This window comes from Plecotus auritus (genome assembly GCF_963455305.1).
Source record: "Plecotus auritus genome assembly, chromosome: 5".
NCBI classification, from domain to species: Eukaryota; Metazoa; Chordata; class Mammalia; order Chiroptera; family Vespertilionidae; genus Plecotus; species Plecotus auritus.
Window position 1 is genome coordinate 58,671,283 of NC_137776.1, and position 22,425 is coordinate 58,693,707.

The 22,425-nt window shown below is 39.5% G+C and overlaps 1 protein-coding gene across 2 annotated transcripts in view; it reads left to right on the top strand.

Moving 5' to 3' along the window:
• The window catches only part of PLA2R1 (phospholipase A2 receptor 1), a gene marked incomplete at both ends in the record, with an annotated part of 124,325 nt that overhangs the window by 35,588 nt on the left and 66,312 nt on the right, over positions 1-22,425 (top strand). For both annotated transcript variants that reach the window (XM_080667890.1, XM_080667889.1), the window contains 6 exons: positions 8,735-8,848; positions 9,470-9,613; positions 12,817-13,011; positions 14,333-14,490; positions 17,464-17,562; positions 21,184-21,296. In XM_080667890.1, the coding sequence (XP_080524016.1) occupies positions 8,735-8,848; positions 9,470-9,613; positions 12,817-13,011; positions 14,333-14,490; positions 17,464-17,562; positions 21,184-21,296 (823 nt within the window). The remainder of the gene's footprint in view (positions 1-8,734; positions 8,849-9,469; positions 9,614-12,816; positions 13,012-14,332; positions 14,491-17,463; positions 17,563-21,183; positions 21,297-22,425) is intronic.

The window sequence follows — 22,425 nt, forward strand, 5'->3', positions numbered from 1 at the left end:
AGCTCAACATGCCAGCAACTATGGAAGAAATTGAAGCAGTCATCAAAGAGCTTCCGGCAAAGAAAGCCCAGGGCCAGACGGCTTCACAGGAGAGTTCTACCAAACATTCAAGGAAGAACTAAAACCAATCCTCCTAAGACTATTCCAAAAAATTCAAGAGGAAGGAACACTTCCAAGCTCCTTCTATGAAGCCAGCATCACCCTAATACCAAAACCAGATAAAGAGAACACAATGAAGGAGAATTACAGGCCAATTTCCCTCATGAATGTAGATGCCAAAATCCTCAACAAAATTCTAGCAAATCGGATCCAGCAGTACATCAGAAAGATCATACACCATGACCAAGTAGGGTTTATCCCAGGAATGCAAGGATGGTTCAATATCCGCAAATCAATAAATGTGATACATCACATAAACAAATTGAGAGATAAAAATCACATAGTCATATCAATTGATGCAGAAAAAGCATTTGACAAAATCCAACACCCTTTCTTGATAAAAACTCTCAACAAGGTGGGAATAGAAGGATCATACCTCAACATAATAAAAGCTATATATGATAAACCCACAGCTAACATCATACTCAATGGGCAAAAACTAAAACCATTTCCCCTAAGAACAGGAACAAGACAGGGATGCCCACTCTCACCACTCCTGTTTGACATAGTACTGGAAGTATTAGCCACTGCAATTAGACAAGAAGAAGAAATAAAAGGCATCCAAATTGGAAAAGAAGAAGTAAAGCTGTCCTTATTTGCAGATGACATGATATTGTACATAAAAAACCCGAAAGACTCCATCAAAAAACTAACAGACTTAATAAATGAATTCGGTAATGTAGCAGGATACAAAATTAACACCAAGAAATCTATGGCATTTCTATACACCAACAGTGAACTTACAGAAAGAGAGACTAAAAAAGCAATCCCATTTTCCATTGCACCAAAAAAATTAAGATACTTAGGAATAAACCTAACCAAGGAGGTAAAAGACCTATATGCGGAAAACTACAGGACACTGAAAAAAGAGATAGAGGAAGATGTAAACAGATGGAAGAACATACCATGTTCATGGATTGGTAGAATCAACATCATTAAAATGTCCATACTACCCAAAGCAATCTATAGATTCAATGCACTCCCCATTAAAATACCAACGGCGTATTTCACAGACCTAGAAAGAACTCTCCAAAAATTCATCTGGAATAAAAAAAGACCCCGAATAGCCACAGCAATCCTGAGAAAGAAGAATAAAGTAGGAGGGATCTCAATACCAGATTTCAAGCTGTATTACAAAGCCACTGTCCTCAAAACAGCCTGGTACTGGCACAAGAACAGACATATAGATCAATGGAACAGAATAGAGAATCCAGATATCGACCCAAACCAATATGCGCATTTAATATTTGACAAAAGAGGCATGAGCATACAATGGAGTCAAGACAGTCTCTTCAATAAATGGTGTTGGGAAAATTGGACAGATACATGCAAAAAAATGAAACTAGATCACCAACTTACACCATACACAAAAATAAACTCAAAATGGATACAGGACTTAAATATAAGACAGGAAACCATAAAAATACTGGAGGAATCCACAGGCAGCAAAATCTCAGACATATGCCAAAAGAACTTTTTCACTGATACTGCCCCTAGGGCAATGGAAGCCAAAGAGAAAATAAACAAATGGGACTACATCAAAATAAAAAGCTTTTTCACAGCAAAAGAAACCATCAACAAAACAACAAGAAACCCCACTGTATGGGAGAACATATTTGCAAATGTTATCACTGATAAAGGTTTAATCTCCAACATCTACAGGCAGCTTATACAACTTAATAAAAGGAAGATAAATGATCCAATAAAAAAATGGGCAACAGACCTAAATAAAATCTTTTTGAAAGAAGACAGAAGGAAGGCCAAGAGACACATGAAAACATGCTCAAAGTCACTAATTATCCGAGAGATGCAAATCAAAACGACAATGCGATACCATCTCACACCTGTCAGAATGGCTATCATCAACAAATCAACAAACGACAAGTGTTGGCGAGGATGTGGAGAAAAAGGAACCCTCGTGCACTGCTGGTGGGAATGCAGACTGGTGCAGCCACTGTGGAGAACAGTATGGAGTTTCCTCAAAAAACTGAAAATGGAACTCCCATTTGACCCAGTAATCCCACTCCTGGGAATATATCCTAAGAAACTAGAAACACCAATCAGAAAGGATATATGCACCCCTATGTTCATAGCAGCACAATTTACCATAGCTAAGATTTGTAAACAGCCTAAGTGCCCATCAGCAGATGACTGGATCAGAAAACTATGGTACATCTACACAATGGAATACTATGCTGCCACAAAAAAGAAGGAATTACTACCATTTGTAGGCACCTGGATGGAATTAGACAACATTATGCTAAGTGAAATAAGCCAGTCAATGAAAGAAAAATACCACATGATCTCACTCATTTGGGGATAATGAAAAACATTATAAACTGATGAACAAAAAGATAGATACAGAGGCAGTAAAGCATCAAACAGACTGTCAAATTACAGCAGTAAGGTTAGGGAGAGGTGGGGGAAATAAGAGATCAACTGAAGGACTTATATGCATGTATATAAGAGTAACCAACGGATGCAAAACATTGGGGGGTGAGGCATGTATGGGAGTGGGGTGGGGGTGGGGCAATGGTAAGATATGTACACATATAATACCTTAATAAAAAAATAAAGAAATAAAAAAAAACACATAGTCATATCAATTGATGCAGAAAAAGCATTTGACAAAATCCAACACCCTTTCTTGATAAAAACTCTCAACAAGGTGGGAATAGAAGGATCATACCTCAACATAATAAAAGCTATATATGGTAAACCCACAGCTAACATATACTCAATGGGCAAAAACTAAAACCATTTCCCCTAAGAACAGGAACAAGACAGGGATGCCCACTCTCACCACTCCTGTTTGACATAGTACTGGAAGTATTAGCCACTGCAATTAGACAAGAAGAAGAAATAAAAGGCATCCAAATTGGAAAAGAAGAAGTAAAGCTGTCCTTATTTGCAGATGACATGATATTGTACATAAAAAACCCGAAAGACTCCATCAAAAAACTAACAGACTTAATAAATGAATTCGGCAATGTAGCAGGATACAAAATTAACGCCAAGAAATCTATGGCATTTCTATACACCAACAGTGAACTTACAGAAAGAGAGACTTAAAAAGCAATCCCATTTTCCATCGCACCAAAAAAATTAAGATACTTAGGAATAAACCTAACCAAGGAGGTAAAAGACTTATACGCGGAAAACTACAGGACACTGAAAAAAGAGATAGAGGAAGATGTAAACAGATGGAAGAACATACCATGTTCATGGATTGGTAGAATCAACATCATTAAAATGTCCATACTACCCAAAGCAATCTATAGATTCAATGCACTCCCCATTAAAATACCAATGGCATATTTCATAGACCTAGAAAGAACTCTCCAAAAATTCATCTGGAATAAAAAAAGACCCTGAATAGCCACAGCAATCCTGAGAAAGAAGAATAAAGTAGGAGGGATCTCAATACCAGATTTCAAGCTGTATTACAAAGCCACTGTCCTCAAAACAGCCTGGTACTGGCACAAGAACAGACATATAGATCAATGGAATAGAATAGAGAATCCAGATATCGACCCAAACCAATATGCGCAATTAATATTTGACAAAGGAGGCATGAGCATACAATGGAGTCAAGACAGTCTCTTCAATAAATGGTGTTGGGAAAATTGGACAGATACATGCAAAAAAATGAAACTAGATCACCAACTTACACCATACACAAAAATAAACTCAAAATGGATACAGGACTTAAATATAAGACAGGAAACCATAAAAATACTAGAGGAATCCACAGGCAGCAAAATCTCAGACATATGCCAAAAGAACTTTTTCACTGATACTGCCCCTAGGGCAACGGAAGCCAAAGAGAAAATAAACAAATGGGACTACATCAAAATAAAAAGCTTTTGCACAGCAAAAGAAACCATCAACAAAACAACAAGAAACCCCACTGTATGGGAGAACATATTTGCAAATGTTATCACTGATAAAGGTTTAATCTCCAACATCTACAGGCAGCTTGCACAACTTAATAAAAGGAAGATAAATGATCCAATAAAAAAATGGGCAACGGACCTAAATAGAATCTTTTCGAAAGAAGACAGAAGGAAGGCCAAGAGACACATGAAAACATGCTCAAAATCACTAATTATCCGAGAGATGCAAATCAAAACGACAATGCGATACCATCTCACACCTGTCAGAATGGCTATCATCAACAAATCAACAAACGACAAGTGTTGGCGAGGATGTGGAGAAAAAGGAACCCTCGTGCACTGCTAGTGGGAATGCAGACTGGTGCAGCCACTGTGGAGAACAGTATGGAGTTTCCTCAAAAAACTGAAAATGGAACTCCCATTTGACCCAGTAATCCCACTCCTGGGAATATATCCTAAGAAACTAGAAACACCAATCAGAAAGGATATATGCACCCCTATGTTCATAGCAGCACAATTTACCATAGCTAAGATTTGGAAACAGCCTAGGTGCCCGTCAGCAGATGACTGGATCAGAAAACTATGGTACATCTACACAATGGAATACTATGCTGCCATAAAAAAGAAGGAATTACTACCATTTGTAGGCACCTGGATGGAATTAGACAACATTATGCTAAGTGAAATAAGCCAGTCAATGAAAGAAAAATACCACATGATCTCACTCATTTGGGGATAATGAAAAACATTATAAATTGATGAACAAAAAGATAGATACAGAGGCAGTAAAGCATCAAACAGACTGTCAAATTACAGCGGTAAGGTTAGGGAGAGGTGGGGGAAATAAGAGATCAACTGAAGGACTTCTATGCATGCATATAAGAGTAAACAATGGATGCAAAACATTGCGGGGTGAGGGCATGTATGGGAGTGGTGTGGGGGGGGCAATGGTAAGATATGTACACATATAATACCTTAATAAAAAAAGAAAAAAAAAGAAAAAAAAAGAAAAAAAGTAAATTTTGCATACCACTTATGAATTACAATTGTTACCTATCTTCACTGTCAGTATCCTATCTAATAAAAGAGTAGTATGCAAATTGACTGTATCTCCGCTACACCCACCAGCCATACCCACCAGCCAATCAGGAGCGAGTATGCAAATTAACCCAACCAAGATGGCTGTGGCCACAGAGAGAGCAGGAGGCTTGGGTTTCCCCAGTAATGGAGGAAGCCAAGCTTTCCTCACACCCTGGCCAGACTAGGCCTCCACTCAAGGCTACAAAGTTTCAATTATAGAAGATAAATAAATCCCAACAAAAATGGCTGCGGCCACGGAGCAAGCAGAAGGCTTGGCTCCACTCAAGGCTACAAAGTTTCAATTATAGAAGATAAATAAATCCCAGATACCAAGGCCTCCACTTGGGTCACTGGGGGGCATGGTTGGCCTGCAAACCACCACAGGCCCCTTGCCCAGGCCGCCCCACACCCCAAGGGAACCCCCACCCTGATCTGGGACACCCTTCAGGGCAAACCAGCTGCCCCCCACCCATGCACCAGGCCTCTATCCTATCTAATAAAAGAGTAATATGCAAATTGACCATCACTCCAACACACAAGATAGCTGCCCCCATGTGGTCAAAGGTGGCTGCCTCCATATGGACACAAGATGGCCGCCACAAGATGGCCAGCAGGAGAGGGCAGTTGGGAGGGATCAGGCCTGCAAGGGAGGGCAGTTGTGGGTGATCAGGCCAGCAGGGGAGAGCAGATGGGAGGGACCAGGCCTGCAAGGGAGGGCAGTTGGGAGCAATCAAGCCTGAAGGGGAAGGCAGTTAGGGGTGACCAGGCTGGCAGAGGAGGGATGTTAGGGGCAAACAGGCTGGCAAAGGAACAGTTAGGCATCAATCAGGCTAGCAGGGGAGTGGTTAGGGGGTGATCAGGCTGGCAGGCAGAAGTGGTTAGGGGCAATCAGGAAGGCAGGCAGGTGAGCAGTTGGGAGCCAATAGTCCTGGATTGTGAGAGGGATGTCCCAGATTGGAGAGGGTGCAGGCTGGGCTGAGGGACACACCCCCCCATGCATGAATTTCGTGCACCGGGCTTCTAGTTTCTAATAAGAGGGTTTGGACTTGCTCATCAAACTTAAATAACAATTTAAAAATATGTCAGAGATTTTTATTTAAATACCACAATTCTATAATTAGACTGGGGATTGTTTAGGAAAACAGAAGTCTGTTCATAAATGGGGAAGCCTGTTCTTATCAAGGTGTTTTTTAATGATGAGAATAGGCTACTATCACTGATGAAAACTAACTATGGTATATGGGATTACCTAAGCCTTCACAAGTGCCAAGAGATATCCAAAGGAATTTAGGTTTGAGTTTGTTACTAAAGAATTATGAATCAATTTAGTCTTAAAGTAAAATAGACTGTTTGGGTTCTTTTAAACAAGATTATAAATTACACAATGATTTTTTATGTATATTGTTAAAACAATTGCACAGAGGGTATTCAAAATTAACTCTAGTAAGAATAACTAATATTTAAATATTTTAAGTAGATTATTTTAAAATATGACTTGGCACATACACCATATGAAATGTGAAAATTTCTCCGTTTTGTCCATCCATCTTCCATTCTGCCCCCTGCCATCAGTATATGACTTAATCAAACAACAACATTGAAAGGACTGAGCTAATCAGCATTAAGAAGAGATTCTGCATTAATGCCTCAGAAATTTGGAAGGGCAGGGCCCATGAATGTTATGCTATTTCTGTTTAGTGATTTCTGGGCTCTCAAAATTATAAAGCACCTTTTTCTCTTTCCTTACTGTGTTAGATTCTTCCAGTTGCTCAATATTATATTGAAATGTTCAACCACAGAGAATGCTGCAGCCTTGTTAAGTGAATACACTGACTCCTATAACCTGGGTGACTGTATAATGGATCATCCAGACTGAGACTCTTTTGAGGGTAAAAGCAACTGTGATTCATCATTACTCTGGAGCTAACAACATAACATAGACCTTGAGTTTTCAAGGCAAATTGGGACATGTAGCCACCCTATTTACAACTCTTATCTGTCAGGATCTCAGTCTTGGGCAGGGCTCCTACACCTGGTGCAAAAAAATTGGGTTCCAAAGCAGATGAACCATGAGAGAACAAGGCTCTCCTTTATAGATGAAAAGATTAAATGGGAAAAGAAGGTAAAATATGGATGATGGATGGAAACTAGACTTTTGGTGGTGAGCATGCAATAACAGACAGATATCAAATTGTAATGTTGTACACCTAAAATTTATATACTATATTAAACAATGTTACATACATACATACATAAATAAATAAATAAATAAATAAGATTAAGTGGCAATATTTGAAAGTGTCACAAAATTAGCCACTTTCACTTAATGTTTCTCACACTGTCTTCCCAACCCCCATATTTTATAGTACAAGTAGTACATGTTTATTCTAGAATAATTTTTTTAAATTCAAGTGCACAAAAAGAAAAAAAAAACAAGAAAGATTTCCATTAATTCTTCAATTTTGATTTGAAGATCAAAACATGTGTCGATGCATATGTTTATACATAGCATTTATAACCAAAATGGCGTCGACTTAAAACCTGAGGGGCTGTGGCGTAGCAGTTAGGAAGGAGTAGGGGCCACAGAGCCAGCCTGACTGAAACACTTCTCACCCCAAGTTGAAGAATCATTTGTTTCATGCATGGCCCTTACGTTCCAACCTGCTATGGATCCCTCTGGGTCCTCTGGTCACTTGGATCTAGGCTCCTCAGCTGGAGTCCTGAGTCTCCAAGCTGAAGTCTCCAGTCACATGTGGGGAGCAAAGGAAGACTTTCTGGGAGTGGCCCTGGACACTTCCCCATCACCGTCTGTAACCCTAAGTGCACACAAATGAAATGGTCTCAAAGTCGTAACCATGCACGGATGGATTGACAGCCACTGAGAGGCAGCATCTCTAGATGCTTACACACTTCTCAGTGAGCTTCCAGGAGACTGATTGTTTCTCAAAACAAGAAGAGGTTGCCGAAACCGGTTTGGCTCAGTGGATAGAGCGTCGGCCTGCGGACTGAAAGGTCCCAGGTTTGATTCCGGTCAAGGGCATGTGCCTTGGTTGTGGGCACATCCCCAGTAGGAGGTGTGCAGGAGGCAGCTGATCAATGTTTCTCTCTCATCGATGTTTCTGGCTCTCTATCCCTCTCCCTTCCTCTCTGTGAAAATCAATAAAATATATTTAAAAAAAGGGGGGGGGAGAGGCTGGCTTCTTTTTTTATTTTCTTTTTTTTAAAATATTTTTATTGATTTCAGAGAGGAAGGGAGAGGGAGAGGGAAAGGGAGAGAGACATCAATGATGAGAGAGAGAGTCATTGATTGGCTGCCTCCTGCATGTCCCCTACTGGGGATCTAGTCTGCAACTCAGGCATGTGCCCTGACTGGGAATCGAACTGTGACCTCCTGGTTCATGGGTCGATGCTCAATCACTGAGCCATGCCAGCTGGACAAGGCTGGCATCTTTACTCTGAAGCACCAGAGTGAGGTTAGTAGCACTTAAACCCTTCCTGTCATTGTCTGGTGTTAATTTATGACTCTGTGCTCCAGGAATAAAAAAACAAGAAAGAAACGTAACATTGATCTTTTTAAAACTAATTTCTCTTCATTTCAGAGCACTTAAGGGGTGAAGCAGTGGAGGTGTGGATGGGTCTGAACCAGCTGGATGAAAATGCTGGCTGGCAGTGGTCCGACAGAACCCCGCTCAGCCATCTGAACTGGAACCCAGGTACCCGCAGCATTTTATTTACCTTCAACACGTGGCATCATCCCACAGCCTGAAACAGCAGTACTTCCCACGTATACGTGGTATATGTGCTGTTAAAACAATTGCATAGAGAGTATTCAAAATTAACTCTAAGATAAAAATAACTAATATTTAAATACTTTAAGTAGATTATTTGAAAATATCACTTAGCACTTACCCCCATATGAAATGTAAAAACGTTTTTGAAAGTGGCTTACAAAAAAAGTTAAACCTGACTTAATTCCTGTAAGGCTTTTCCAGACAAGAAAATGGAGGCCAAAAAGGTAAGCTTTGTATTTAGCCAAGGTTTCAAGAGCATCTGGGTCAGAGCAAAGATTCTAGTCAGCTGTTTTAAAAATAGCCACAAAGAGCAAAACATTTCTCTGCTTTAACACAATAAAATCCACTGTTGCCAACTTTGGAAAATCATTTCATTGTCATGTCTGGACTTCAACTGCAAAATCACAAATATAAGGTCTTAAAGGATTTACCGTATATATCAAAGGGAAGGAATGTCTCCTGGATGCTAAGGCTACATTTCAATATAGATTAAACTAACTGCTTTTGCTTCTAACATGAAATACACCAACACTGTATTTTCAGAAATAAGTTTTGAGCCATTTGTTGAATATCGCTGTGGGACATTTAATCCATTTATGCCATATGCCTGGAGAGTTCGGGACTGTGAGGCCACCTTACCTTACGTCTGTAAAAAATACTTAAACCACTCTGATCAGGAAGTAGTGGGTAAGTGTTTTCATTTTGAGCTCTTCTTATGAGTTGCTTCCTTGTCCTTTCAATATAGTCAAATCCTCCATTTTTGCTAATAACTCATAATTTAAACTTAGCTAAGGCTAGTTTTGTATTTGTAGGAATAAAAATGTATAACAAGATAATATTTGTTATTCTAAAGCAAACACATCAAACTCGCGGCCCTCAAGTCACATGCGACCCACAACAAATATTTTTGTGGCCCAGCCAATATAACAGTATGTAAGAAATGTTTTAATAAAAATTTCATAACTTAATTTTTATAATATCCTGTTGTACATAATTATTAATAATGAACTACAACGTTTGCTAATGACTGATTACTATAATCGTGCTGCATTCATTTCCCTTACACGCCTTACACGCAGGCGCACCATTTCTCTCCACTAATACTAGCAGCGAATATTTTAGCAGCCGAGTCATTAGTCTTGGACTGACTTGTTTGGTGTGCGCAACAGGAAATATTTCGCTTTCGGAGAACAAGTAAAATAGGTTTATTTGCGTTATGCTTATTAATTTATGCAGTTATTCAGTGTCTGGTAAGTTAATGTTCAAAATATTAATTTTTATTAAAATGTTCTGTTGTTTTATGTTAACGATTACTCATTTATTTCAGCCCTTTGTATTCAGCATGTCTCAATCGAAATAAACCTATGTTTCTATGAAAATTTAAGCTTTTGTTTTTTTGTGGCACACATAACTTAAACCTTGTTTATTTGGCCTGTGTTAGCCTTTGAGTTTGACATGCTTGTTCTAAAGGCACCATGAATTTAACACATGCATTTAGGTTTTTACTAAAAACTAAAGCAGAGTAACCTAAGCATTTGAAAACCTAAGCATTTTCCTCCTCTCTTTTTAAAAAATTTGCATTCTTAACCATTCTGGATTTGAAAAAAAAAAAAAAAAATGCTTCCTTTTCTCTCCTAATTTTGAGTTTTATTGATAGTTGCCCTAGAAATTAAATGTAAATTAGAAAACAGTTTTAGAAAATACTTTGCTTCATTGATTTTCTATCACACGCTATATCTCTAAATAGTAAGACATCCTCCTTCTGAAATAACATACAAAACTTTTAGGTGTAACTTGAATACTACCTAATTACAATCTAGTACCTGGACATCCAATTATTTCTCTCTGTTTAAGGTCTTTACCTCTTTTTAGTTTCTGTGGGAATTAATGTCTTAACTTAAAAAGCAGAGATAAAACCTAACCATTGTTAAAAGACTCATTACCAGAATAATCAGAAACAACTCTAGATTTAAAATAATAAGCTGACTTATCATTTTAAAATATTATTCCTTACAACCAGGCTTTAACTTTCTAAATTTTCTTTACATAGCTAAGTCTCAGGGTATTGTAGAGTACGGGGGCAGGATAGAAGAAGCATTGTGCCTTTGTTTTATGTAAAGATATTTTGCATTGTTTCAATAATGTGCTGAAATTGCTCATACCCTCCTCTTCCTATCATTTTCCTTTCTCCATTTCTTCCTTCTTTATTTGTTCATTCTTATGGCTTCTTGCACTCCCTCCTACTGCCCTTTTTTTCTTGTTTTTATCTACTCCCCTGATCTACTAACTGAGGCCAGAGACCAGAAATGAGGGCAGTTAAGCTAAATTTATTTGGATTAGTAACTGTCGCTTCAGGCTCAGCAAGTCCTTTTGATGATCAGTTCCAGCATTTTCAAACTGTGTCCCAGGATCCCCAGGTTCTTTGCTTGAGTCCACCTTTGCTTCAATCGGAGAAGCTCCTGTTTTTATTTTGTTTGTTTGTTTTAGTTTTTAAAAAATATTTATTGTTGAAAGTATTACATATGTTCCCTTTTGTTTTCCATTGACCCCTTCTAGCCCGCCCCCGCACTCCTGCCCCAGGCCTTCACCACACTGTTGTCTGTGTCCATGGGTTATGTATATATGATAAAAGTTCTTTGGAGAAGCTCCTGTTTTATCTTTTTATCTTACCTTTCAAGTGAAGCTTAAGGTCCCATTTTTAAAAAGAGGGTCTGTGACATTATTTTTTTAGGTTGAAAACCACTTGGGTAGATGATACCTAAATGTTCTACATTCTTCAGCTGTGGTGCTAATTGCTGTCAGAGCCCTAAAAGCAATTTTTTTTCTTTCTTTTTTTCCTCACCCAAGGATATTTTTTCATTGATTTTTTTTAGAGAGAGTGGAAGAGAGAGGGAAAGACAGAGAGAAATATCGATGTGAGAGAAACATCAATTGGTTGCCTCCCATATGTGCCCTACCGGGGCCGGATGGGGAGGAGCCTGCAAATGAGGTATGTGTCCTTGACCTGAATCGAACCAGGACCCTTCCGTCCACAGGGTCCTGGTTCAGTTCGGGTAGATGCTCTATCCACTGAGCCAATTCAGCTAGGGCCCTAAAAGCAATTTTAAAATAATGCCGTTTTCCCATTTTGCAGTGGAATTGCAACTAATAAAATTAGTGCTTAAGGGAGGCACTCAGTTGAGGTTAATAAAATAAAGATGCTGTCACCAGGTTGGGACAAGCTCCTGGAAGAAAAGAGTCCAAACTTGCCATGCACACCCCTGCCTTCCCCTCCAATCTCAAAGAATCATGACACCATTTTCCTTTACTTCTAACCCAGTGATCCTAAGAATCCAGAGGGATGCCACGGGCACTCAGACTGACCCTCGAGATGAAAGCTACTTGTCATCTCTGCTCTAGAGAAATTGGCCAGAATTTCTGACTCTTTTCTGCCCAGGATAAATATATATCCCCACCCACATTCTGTATACAAAATATAATTTAAATTATGGTTCATAACAGCCCTTTTTCAGTGTGAAAGATTTTTTAAAAATGGAGAGCTATAACTGGTAAATTTTATACCTAGCCCTGACTCTCAGCTTTGGCTCTATGACCTTTGCCAAGTCTCCTTACCTCTTTGTGCCTTAGAAAACGCATCTAAAAAATGAAGCACTGGGATCCATTAGGTCTGGGTCGTAGATTGGGTCCTTCTCAATTCTGAAGACCTGGAATCCTATAATTTATGTTAGTGTTTCATTTTTCTGTTTCTCAAAATTTTCATCATATTTTAATGTCATAATTTATATTTATTCTTATATTAAAAATAATATTTATGTCAAGAGTAATGAGGAATGTTTTTTAAATGTGGGAAATGAACTTGTTTTTGTTTATGTTGTTGTTGTTTTAAAAAGAAAAAGATGCTTGGAAATACTATGCTACCCACTGTGAGCCCGGCTGGAACCCTCACAATCAGAATTGCTATAAACTTCAGAAAGAAGGAAAGACCTGGAATGAGGCTTTGCATTCTTGCCAGTCTGATAACAGTGCATTGATAGACATAGCTTCGTTAGCAGAGGTGGAGTTTCTTGTAACCCTCCTTGGAGATGGTGAGTGCCAAATGTCTTTGATTTAAGAGGTGTGAGATATAATATAGAAACTTCTAAATTAAGCTATTTAAAAGTGCTTATTTACGGCACATATATCTAAAGTTTCTAAATAATATTCAGAAGTGAAAATTCACTGGATTTTTACAAAATACATGCTCAGAAACTTTGTAACATCTCACATCTTAGATATTCTTATATATATATTTAAAGGGGCAAATGTTATTTCTTAAAACTTCTAATAAAAAACCCTAAACCTGTAATTTAGCTCTATGGCCACTGGATAGCAGTAATGTGCTGTGGTCATATAATCTAAGTAAGCAATAAAAGGAATTGCTTAGAAAAATAATTGGATTTAAATAACTTTAGCCAGTGAAAATAGATAATTTATTTCGTGTGGTGCTTTTCAAGCTTTGTGACATGTTCGGGAGTTCCGAGTTTCTAGGCCTCCACCAGCTTTAGTTCATCAAAGGAGATCTGCCTCTATGTCATGTATTTAATATAGAATTCTGCCAGAAAATATTAAAATCACTGACTTAGAGTAAATGTTTTAAATGAAAAAAAAAAAAATCTCCAGACTCTATTCTGAGGAACTTTTCAAGTTAAATTTTAATTTAGGATGAAAACAAAATCTGTCTCTGTCATTTCTCCTCACCTTTCCCATTGGTGTTTAAAGAATCCTGTGGCTGCCTCCGTATCAATAGCGGCACTTGGGCATATCTCTCAGCCACGTGGGGTCTTTTCACCCTACCTGGGCTGTCTAGTTTTATTTATGTCTCAGGCAACCCCATTTCTTCCATTTCCATGCTCTTAAGAGATTTTGCTCCTTTTTCCCATGGCAAAAAAAAAAAAAAAAAAAGAAAGAAAGAAAGAAAGAAAGAAAGAAAGAAAGAAATGTATCTTAAAGCCAGACTACCATTAAAAGTTATTTTGTGTGTGCCCTTTTCCTAATCCAATAGACCTTCATGTTTTTCCTTTTTCTAGGCAGAAACAAAAACAAACTTTCCAGATCTACTTTCTTTCCAGCAGCAGGATCTAGAGTCCCAGCAGGATCTAGAGTCCCAGAAGTCTGACTTGTTTTTAAGCATTGTCCTGGCGTTGGCTGTACCTCCCACTCTGCCTCACCGTCTAAGGCCGGTATCAAGCAGATCAGCTAGCACAGTGTAGGGGGAAAGGTTTAAGCAGGTATTTTTTACCAAGACTTAAACAGGTTTCATCACATGAACAAATCATTTGCAAAGTCGTATATTTTGGTAATAGTCCCAGTGCAATATCTCCTTTGCATATAAGATTCCTATAAGTAGTTTATATTTGTCTCTTACAGAAAACGCATCCGAAACATGGATTGGTTTGAGCAGCAATAAAACTCCAGTTTCCTTTGAATGGTCTAATGGCTCTTCAGTCACCTTTACTAATTGGCATACACTTGAGCCCCAAATTTTTCCAAATAGAAGCCAGTTATGTGTCTCAGCTGAGAAATCTGTAAGTTTATTTGTTTGTTCAATGCTCCCTTTGCTGGACTTGTATGGAAGGCCACCTGCACCAGGTCTTGGGCTGTGGCAGAGACCCAGAACGGCACAGTCCCTGCTCCTCATGGAGCTTCCCTGCTGGCCAGTAACCATGGACCCACAGGGAAAACAAGGTGATGACAGTTGTCATGATGGCTCTGAGGAAATGGGTGACGTGATGGTTGGGGCAGCTACTTCAGATGGAATTGCCAGGGAAGGGACTCTGCAGACGTGACATGTAAGCTGGGACTTAAAGAACAACAACAAAAACCCTCTTGAAGAGCAGGGAGAATAACATTCCAGGCAGGGTGGTTCATGCAAAAGCCAGAAGGCAGGCCAAGGCTTGCCACGTTTGATAATCCGGAAGGCCTGTCTGTTGAAAAGGTGTGAAGGGTGAGGGGGTGGCAGGAGATGGGGCCAGAGAAATGCAAATATGTGCGGGTTATGGATCCAGGATAGGAACCACTCTCAAGCTTCAAGGAAATGGAGGGCAAGATCTAACTTACATTTTTAACAGTCACTGTGGCTGCTACATAGAGAACAGACTGGGGTGGGATGAAGTGGAAGCAGAGAAAGCAGTTTGGAGGCTCCTCAGTGGTTGAATTACTGTAGTGAATGTGGAGACAGCAGACAGATCTAAGGATCCTGAATGCAGGAATGATTGTTAAATGAGATGTGGGGGGCAGGAGAGGTAAGCTTATAGCCTGAGCCACCATCATCTTGACGGAGGTGGTGCCATTGTCTAGTGGTCGGCAAACTGCTGCTTGCGAGCCACATGCGGCTCTTTGGCCCCTTGAGTGTGGCTCTTCCACAAAATACCACGGCCTGGGCGAGTCTATTTTGAAGAAGTGGCATTAGAAGAAGTTTAAGTTTAAAAAATTTGGCACTCAAAAGAAATTTCAATCATTGTACTGTTGATATTTGGCTCTGTTGACTAATGAGTTTGCCAACCACTGGTCTAGGGTGATGAAGACTAGAGAGGACTGGGGTGTTGAGAGATTGCTCTGGAGAGTCATGGCTTTTAAGCTCCATTATCTTCTTAACATAAAAGGCTTTCAACAGTGTGTGCTACCTCTGAACATTGTGCATCAATGGAAAATCTTGCTCTTTTCCTTGGATGGATGTAATGGCCCCAGTGACCTTAACATCTCGAGCTTCTCTTTTATCTAAAACATCTGATTATGCAGAATTAGTTTAATCCCAAGCCATTTGAAGGGCTTCTTATGTGTTTAGAATAGAGTTACTCTCTTGATCAGCTAGCTGCTGAACTTACTGGCTGAGTTTAGGTTATTGGTATTTGGTGGGCATCCTCACTCTTTCAGATCACCCTGTATCGAGTTCCTCCAGAATGCACTTTCATCCATGTTCCTTAATAGCTCGACAAAGGAATTGTGCCAATCAGACATGGACAGTTTCTCAGCACGTGTTTGATTGTTTCACCCTTTAAGGCTGTCCCAGATATGCTGCAATTACAGTGGCGAGGCAGTGTCTCCGAGTCACAGGGCTCTCTCATGTTTGTCCCGGGTCTGGCTCCACTGAAAGCCACCACAATTTATTCCACAACATTCGGTGCTCTGTTGGTTCGTTAGTTTCGGTATAACAGAGATGACCTTCATTTCCTACTGACATTCTCCTGTTTTATTTGACAAACATGGGCATTTCACTTAGCATGTTCACAGAATGAGAGCCAACATTTGGACAGAGAAATTATTTTTCAGAGAATAAAGGTAGGGGTTACTATCACTGGGTATGTCAGGATAGGGCTCTGTAAGTGTGCTTTTTGTGGCCCCCTTTTTGTCAGCTCAGTAGCTCCTTAAACAGTAGATGTATAAAAAGTAACATTTATTCCCTTGAAGTAGAACGCAATATGAATATAATTATTATGATGAACAAGTTACCTAAGCATGGTGGAAGCCCAAATTTGAATATGAGAACCTAGGAAGCCATCCATCCATCCATCCATCCATCCATCCAATAGTCATTAAGCAAGCACAGTGTGCCTTCTGCTATCCAGTAACTGAAGACGCCACAGGGGAGGGCTCAGGCTGCTCTTACAGGTGAAGGTGTCAGCCTCCTACCGAGGATGTTTCTTAGGGTCACGGAAGGGCTCCACATTCCCCTAAAAGTCAGCCTGCCCAAGATACCACCTACAAGTTGAACTGTATAGTTTTAGCCTATCAGTCTGATTTGGGTTAAAATTAAAAATTCTTTGGAAAGGAGGATAAAGTCTTAATCTATTAGCAGTTGTACTCCCACTTAGAGGGGAAGCAGCATTCTCCCTTGGGCAGGAGCACAGCTCCATCCACGTGGTTGGCTCCCTCAACAACAGCGTCAGCATCACCTGAACATTTGTTAGAAATGTGGATTCTCAGGTCCCGCCTGACTTACTGAATGAGACACTGCTCATGGGGTCCAGTCATCTGCGTTTTAGTAACCCCTCTGGATAATTCTGGGACACACTAGAAGTTGAGAATTGCTGTTCTCACCCATCTTTTCAAAAGAAAAATTGAGAGCAGCTTAATGTAAAGCCAGCTGAACCTGGTACTAAGTCCGAGGTCCAGTTTTTCCTGCCTACAGGTCCTTATGCAAAGTATTAAACCTTATCTTTTAAATGACAGTGAGGCCTACCTCACAGGAACACTGAGATAATATATGAAAGTCACTGAACATGCAGCCTGGCACACGTCAAGGAATATTTGTTGCTGGTCCCCTTCTGCCCACCGATCAGGATTGCATGCCTTGCGACTGTTTACACACTGCAGAGAGCAGGGCCTCTCACTCATACGCAGAGAAAGGCAGTCCTCTCTCATGACAGCAGGAGATCCTCACACATTCCTCCATCCTGAAACACTTATTATTAGTCATATTTTTATTCAGAATATGGGTGTTGCCTATCAGCATCAGCAATGGGGTGCATTCATTCATCTTGTAATACTTTCCTCCTCAGGAAGGACACTGGAAAGTTAAACATTGTGAAGAGGCGCTTTCTTACATTTGTGAGAAAGCAGGCCACGTGCTCTCCGACGCTGAATCAGGCTGTCAAGAGGTGAGTGCCATTAACCTTGTGATTTAGGTGCAGGGCCTTCATAATAGAAAAATTTATTCCCCATAGACTTACAGTGAACCGCTCTCCTGCCTCGCTCCCTCCTCCCTCTCTTTCCCTTCCCTACCTCCCTCCCTTGCTACCCTCCTTCCCTCCTCTTTTTCGTTCTGAGTGTGGGCTACTTTAAACAAACCAGACAATTATCAGCTAGAGTCACGTGGAGGATGTATAGCTCTGCCATCCTCTTCAACCTAAGACTACTTTTCTTTTGAGATAAAATAAATGTAAATGATACTATTATACCATCTGTACACGCAATGCCCTGTCTCCTGGGGGTTTCATAGGCTTCCTGTGGGATGTCAGAGTGAAAGCAAATGCCTTCCCTTGAGCCAGAAAGTGAACTTCTGTATCCAAACGCTTGCTTTCCTGTTCCCTTTTCTTAAACTGAAGTATTTGACTAGATACAATAAGGGAGAGAAGTGCACGCTCACAATATATTTATTAGTTGGAAACGGGATAATAAAAATACTTTCGTATTTTAAGTAATAAAGCATTTTCAGTACTTTAATCAACAACACTTAATATTTATGTTTAAATTTACAAGGTAGAAAATTATGTTTTAAATTTTTAAAAATACATATAATATCCTGCAGGAAAGTTACCAAAAAATATACCTATCAGTGTCCTCAATATACCTTCTCATGTCCTCTCTCTCTCTCTCTCCCTCCTCTCTCTCTCTCTCTCTCTCTCTCTCTCTCTCTCTCTCTCTCTCTCTCTCACACACACACACACACACACACACACACACACAAATGAATTTGGATTTAAATATTGGAGATTTTTAGATTGCATGAATATCAAAATTTTCCCAAACTGGGTTTTTATACAATCCTGCTTGAATTATTTTCTTTTCTAATCCAGTTATTTATGTACCAATTGAACAATAATCCATTTCTCCAGAAACTGCATTTGATTTATTAATCAGTGCGTAAACATGACTCTTCATACTCTAACTGAACATACACATGCCATAGCTGACATGTTGCTGAACATTTTATCTAATGATTATAATTCCTGAATTAGTGATAACTGATCACTGATCTAATCTCTATAAACAGAAATATTGAAAAAATTTTATCTCACTGTGTCTTTCAAGGCAACTCAACACGTTTTGTATTGAAAGGGCAATTAGCTTCTTACACAGCAGGAACAGAAGTGATGTTCTTTTCGAACTTTGTAACCTGTCTTCCTTTCTTGGCCAGCACCACCAGTATTTAAAAATTCGGATTCAAACCCAGTTCTCAACTTTAGGGAAAAATTCCCATTAATTTCTTTATGCATCATCAGTCTGTGGGTATGGTTTCAAAAGGCACCTTCCTTTTTTTTTTTTTTATACATTTTATTGGTATTTTACAGAGAGGAAAGGAGAGGGATAGAGAGTTAGAAACATCGATGAGAGAGAAACATTGATCAGCTGCCTCCTGCACACCTCCTACTGGGGATGTGCCCATTGATCAGCTGCCTCCTGCACACCTCCTACTGGGGATGTGCCCGCAACCAAGGTAGATGCCCTTGACCGGAATCGAACCTGGGACCTTTCAGTCCACAGGCCGATGCTCTATCCACTGAGCCAAACCGGTTTCGGCGCACCTTCCTTTTTTGACAATGGCTTTAATGTAATTCTCTAAGCAGTCTGCACATACAAAATTAATTTATAAAATAACTCTTGATAATTTCAAACAAAGAAAAAGGTTTATTTTTCCCTTTGAGTCACTTTTTTGGGGATGGCACAGTATGAGCAATTATTTCAGTATTATCACCATCATCATTTCACTTAAAATGAAATGGCAACCTCAGGTACAAAGGATAGTCATGGATGCAATCAGTTATTCTTCCCACTCCATTATGTGCACAAAGGCTTATAGTAAAGAGCCTTTGTTTTTCTGGTTATTGCTATGCCACATTTTTTTGGCCTGTTCGGTTCTTGCATTTTTTGTTTTGCTAAGCAGCCTGTGATCTAAAAACTACCAATGAAGAAAGAATTCTTTGTCGGGAAGGTCAAATTGTCAGGCTTCCACTGCCTGTCCTTCCAAAGTACCAAGGCAGTCTAACCTGCTGGCGTGACCCAGGAGGGGCTCTGGCCGGGGTTGTGACCACGCAGGTAAGGTTGGGGAGCAACGTTAAGGGAGTGACTTCAGAGCGCATCCTGGCTGGCTGGATGTGGGACTCCTGTAACCCCCACATCATTGGACAATATGTTTTGAACTAAAATTGCTGATTTCTAAAATAAGTTTTATTTAATTCACTGCAAGACTGAGAATATAGCAGGAATCATTGTATAGCTGATCAAATTCTTGCAAGCATTCGTATGGCACAGAATGAAGTGTGTTTTAAAACTGGTGAAAATAGCTGTAAATGATGTGATTTTATAATGTTGAAGGAAAAATAACTAAAATAATTCAGGTGAAATATGGAAGACTAATGAATGTACGTCCCCTGTATCATATGATTTTAAATAATAGAGCACCCTTCATTGCTCCCAGGGCTGAGTCATGAAACACATATTTGTCATTTTTGTCTGAGTGACAAAGCATGCTTGCTTTCTCTCTAGAAGGCTAACCAATTGGCTTAGGAATAATCTTTACCAAAAATATATATATTCTGGCCAATCTCCATTTGGATGCATGATGATCCAGCCAAGACCATCCGAGGTTGCTCCAGAATTGGGTTCCAGGTCAGCTTGTCCATGAGTCTGTGACTTTACCCCGGTCCAACCTCAGTGAATCTCAGTGGGATAACATGGGATAGCAGTAAGAAAGAAAGCTGGAAAATATACACTGTGATCCAGATACATGTGTTCTCTTTGCTTACACTGAGTTCCTGTCTCTATTCTGAGGTCTCTGCCTACATTGTCTCCTTTGATTCTCACAGAAGCCCCATAGATACTATGATTACCCCATTTTACAGAGGAGAAAACTAAGACATGGAGAGATCAAATAATGTCGCATGGGGGTAGAGCCTGGATTCAAACCCATGCATTCTGTCTTCAAAGGCAACACTCTTAATTTCTACTAGCCTGTAGGAACCATTTGTATTTGTATGAAATTCTATATTTGTTATCTCTCTATCTCTCCCTCCCTCCCCTCCTCCCTCCCTCTGTGTGTGTGTGTGTGTGTGTGTGTGTGTGTGTGTGTGTGTGTGTGTAAGAGACAGAATCTTGAGAAAGTGTCCCTTTATTTTCATTTGCTTTTAAGGTTTTATGTTTTAAGTTAATAAAAACTTTTAGGCTTTAAGAATTAAATAAATCTAAAAGTGGCTGTAGCTAATAGCATTACCAGGTAGAATGAATACAAATCTGTCAAGACAAAGTTCAAGTTTTGAGTTTTGAGTGGGTCAGAGAAGATAGTGGGGTATGTCGTAAATAAGAATATACAAAAGCACAGATGGGTGTGACTTAGAGGGGCATGGAGGAGGCAGCCAATCAATGATTGTCTCTTATCATTGATGTTTCTATCTCTCTCTCCCATCTTCTCTGAAATATGTATATACATATATATGAATATATTAAAAAAAGATCTTTTTCTATTTAACTAAATCAGATTATTTTCCTTTTTCTCTCTTAAGGGATGGGAGAGACATGGTGGATTCTGTTACAAAATAGACACAGTACTTCGAAACTTTGACCACGCCGCCAGTGGTTATTACTGTCCTCCTGCACTTGTGACCATTACAAACAGGTAAAATAGAAACTTTCTGTCAGAAACATGACTGTGCTTTGACCTGAGGGCCCTTGGAATGATAAAATCTAGCCATAATAAGTAACTGATCAAAATCTAAGTGTACTATACAATAGAGTATGAAATTATTTAAATTATTGGTTGAGATGAATTTAAGTCATAGGATTTTACTCCTCAGTTGATTTTTGAGTAATTTAAGGTGACTTTTACTTTCCATAAAGATTTATCAATTATCTGGCTTTGCTAATATATTCAGTTGCATTTAGATTTTATCTTCTGTTTGTAATAGAAAAGAAATATGCTAGTTAACATTAATTTTTACAAAATTTAATGTGTGTGAGTCACGTGTTTTCTTTCTTAGAACAAAAGTAAGTATAACTAAACTGTGGAGGTTTCGAATATTCAAATGCTTGCCTATTGAGTCTTAGGTTTGTTTGTTTAGAGTTAGACGCCTCAGTGCACAGGTTTCTTCTCGATGCTAACAGAAACCGTGCCCTCTTGACACTCTGTACAATTCACAATGTGCTGTTGATGTGTCACAGAGGATAAATGCATCAAAGGCAGAAGTGGCCTCAATGTCACTATCATATCAGGACAATGAGGGCTGCGAAACTGACTGCTCCCTGCTGAAGACAGAAGTAGTTCCATGAAAAAACTATAGCACCTGCAAGCAAGTCACTTTGTTTTTTACCTAGTCATTGCCTCTAAGATACCCATGAACACTGGCTGGGTGACTTAGTTGGTCAGAGCATTGTCTGGTACACGAGAAAGGTTGTGAGTTCAATTCCTGGTCAGGACACATACCTAGGTTGCAGGTTCGATCCTTGGTTGGGGGTGTGAATGGGAGGCAACTGTTTCTCTCTCCCTCCCTCTCTTACCTCTCCCTCCCTTTTCCCCTCCTTTCCACTCTCTCTAAAATAAAAATATATCCTTGGGTGAGGATTAAAACAATTTTTAAATACCCATGAATGCCAGAAAATAGGACAATGGTTTCATTGGCAAAATAAATTGCCTGGTGAAACATTTTATGCTCAGGAGACCCTTCCTGTGGAGGATAGCTCTACCTTTGATGAGCTAGTGTTGTTTTTAGTTCTACCTTTCTCCTCCCAGGCTGGGAAAAAGCCTTTAT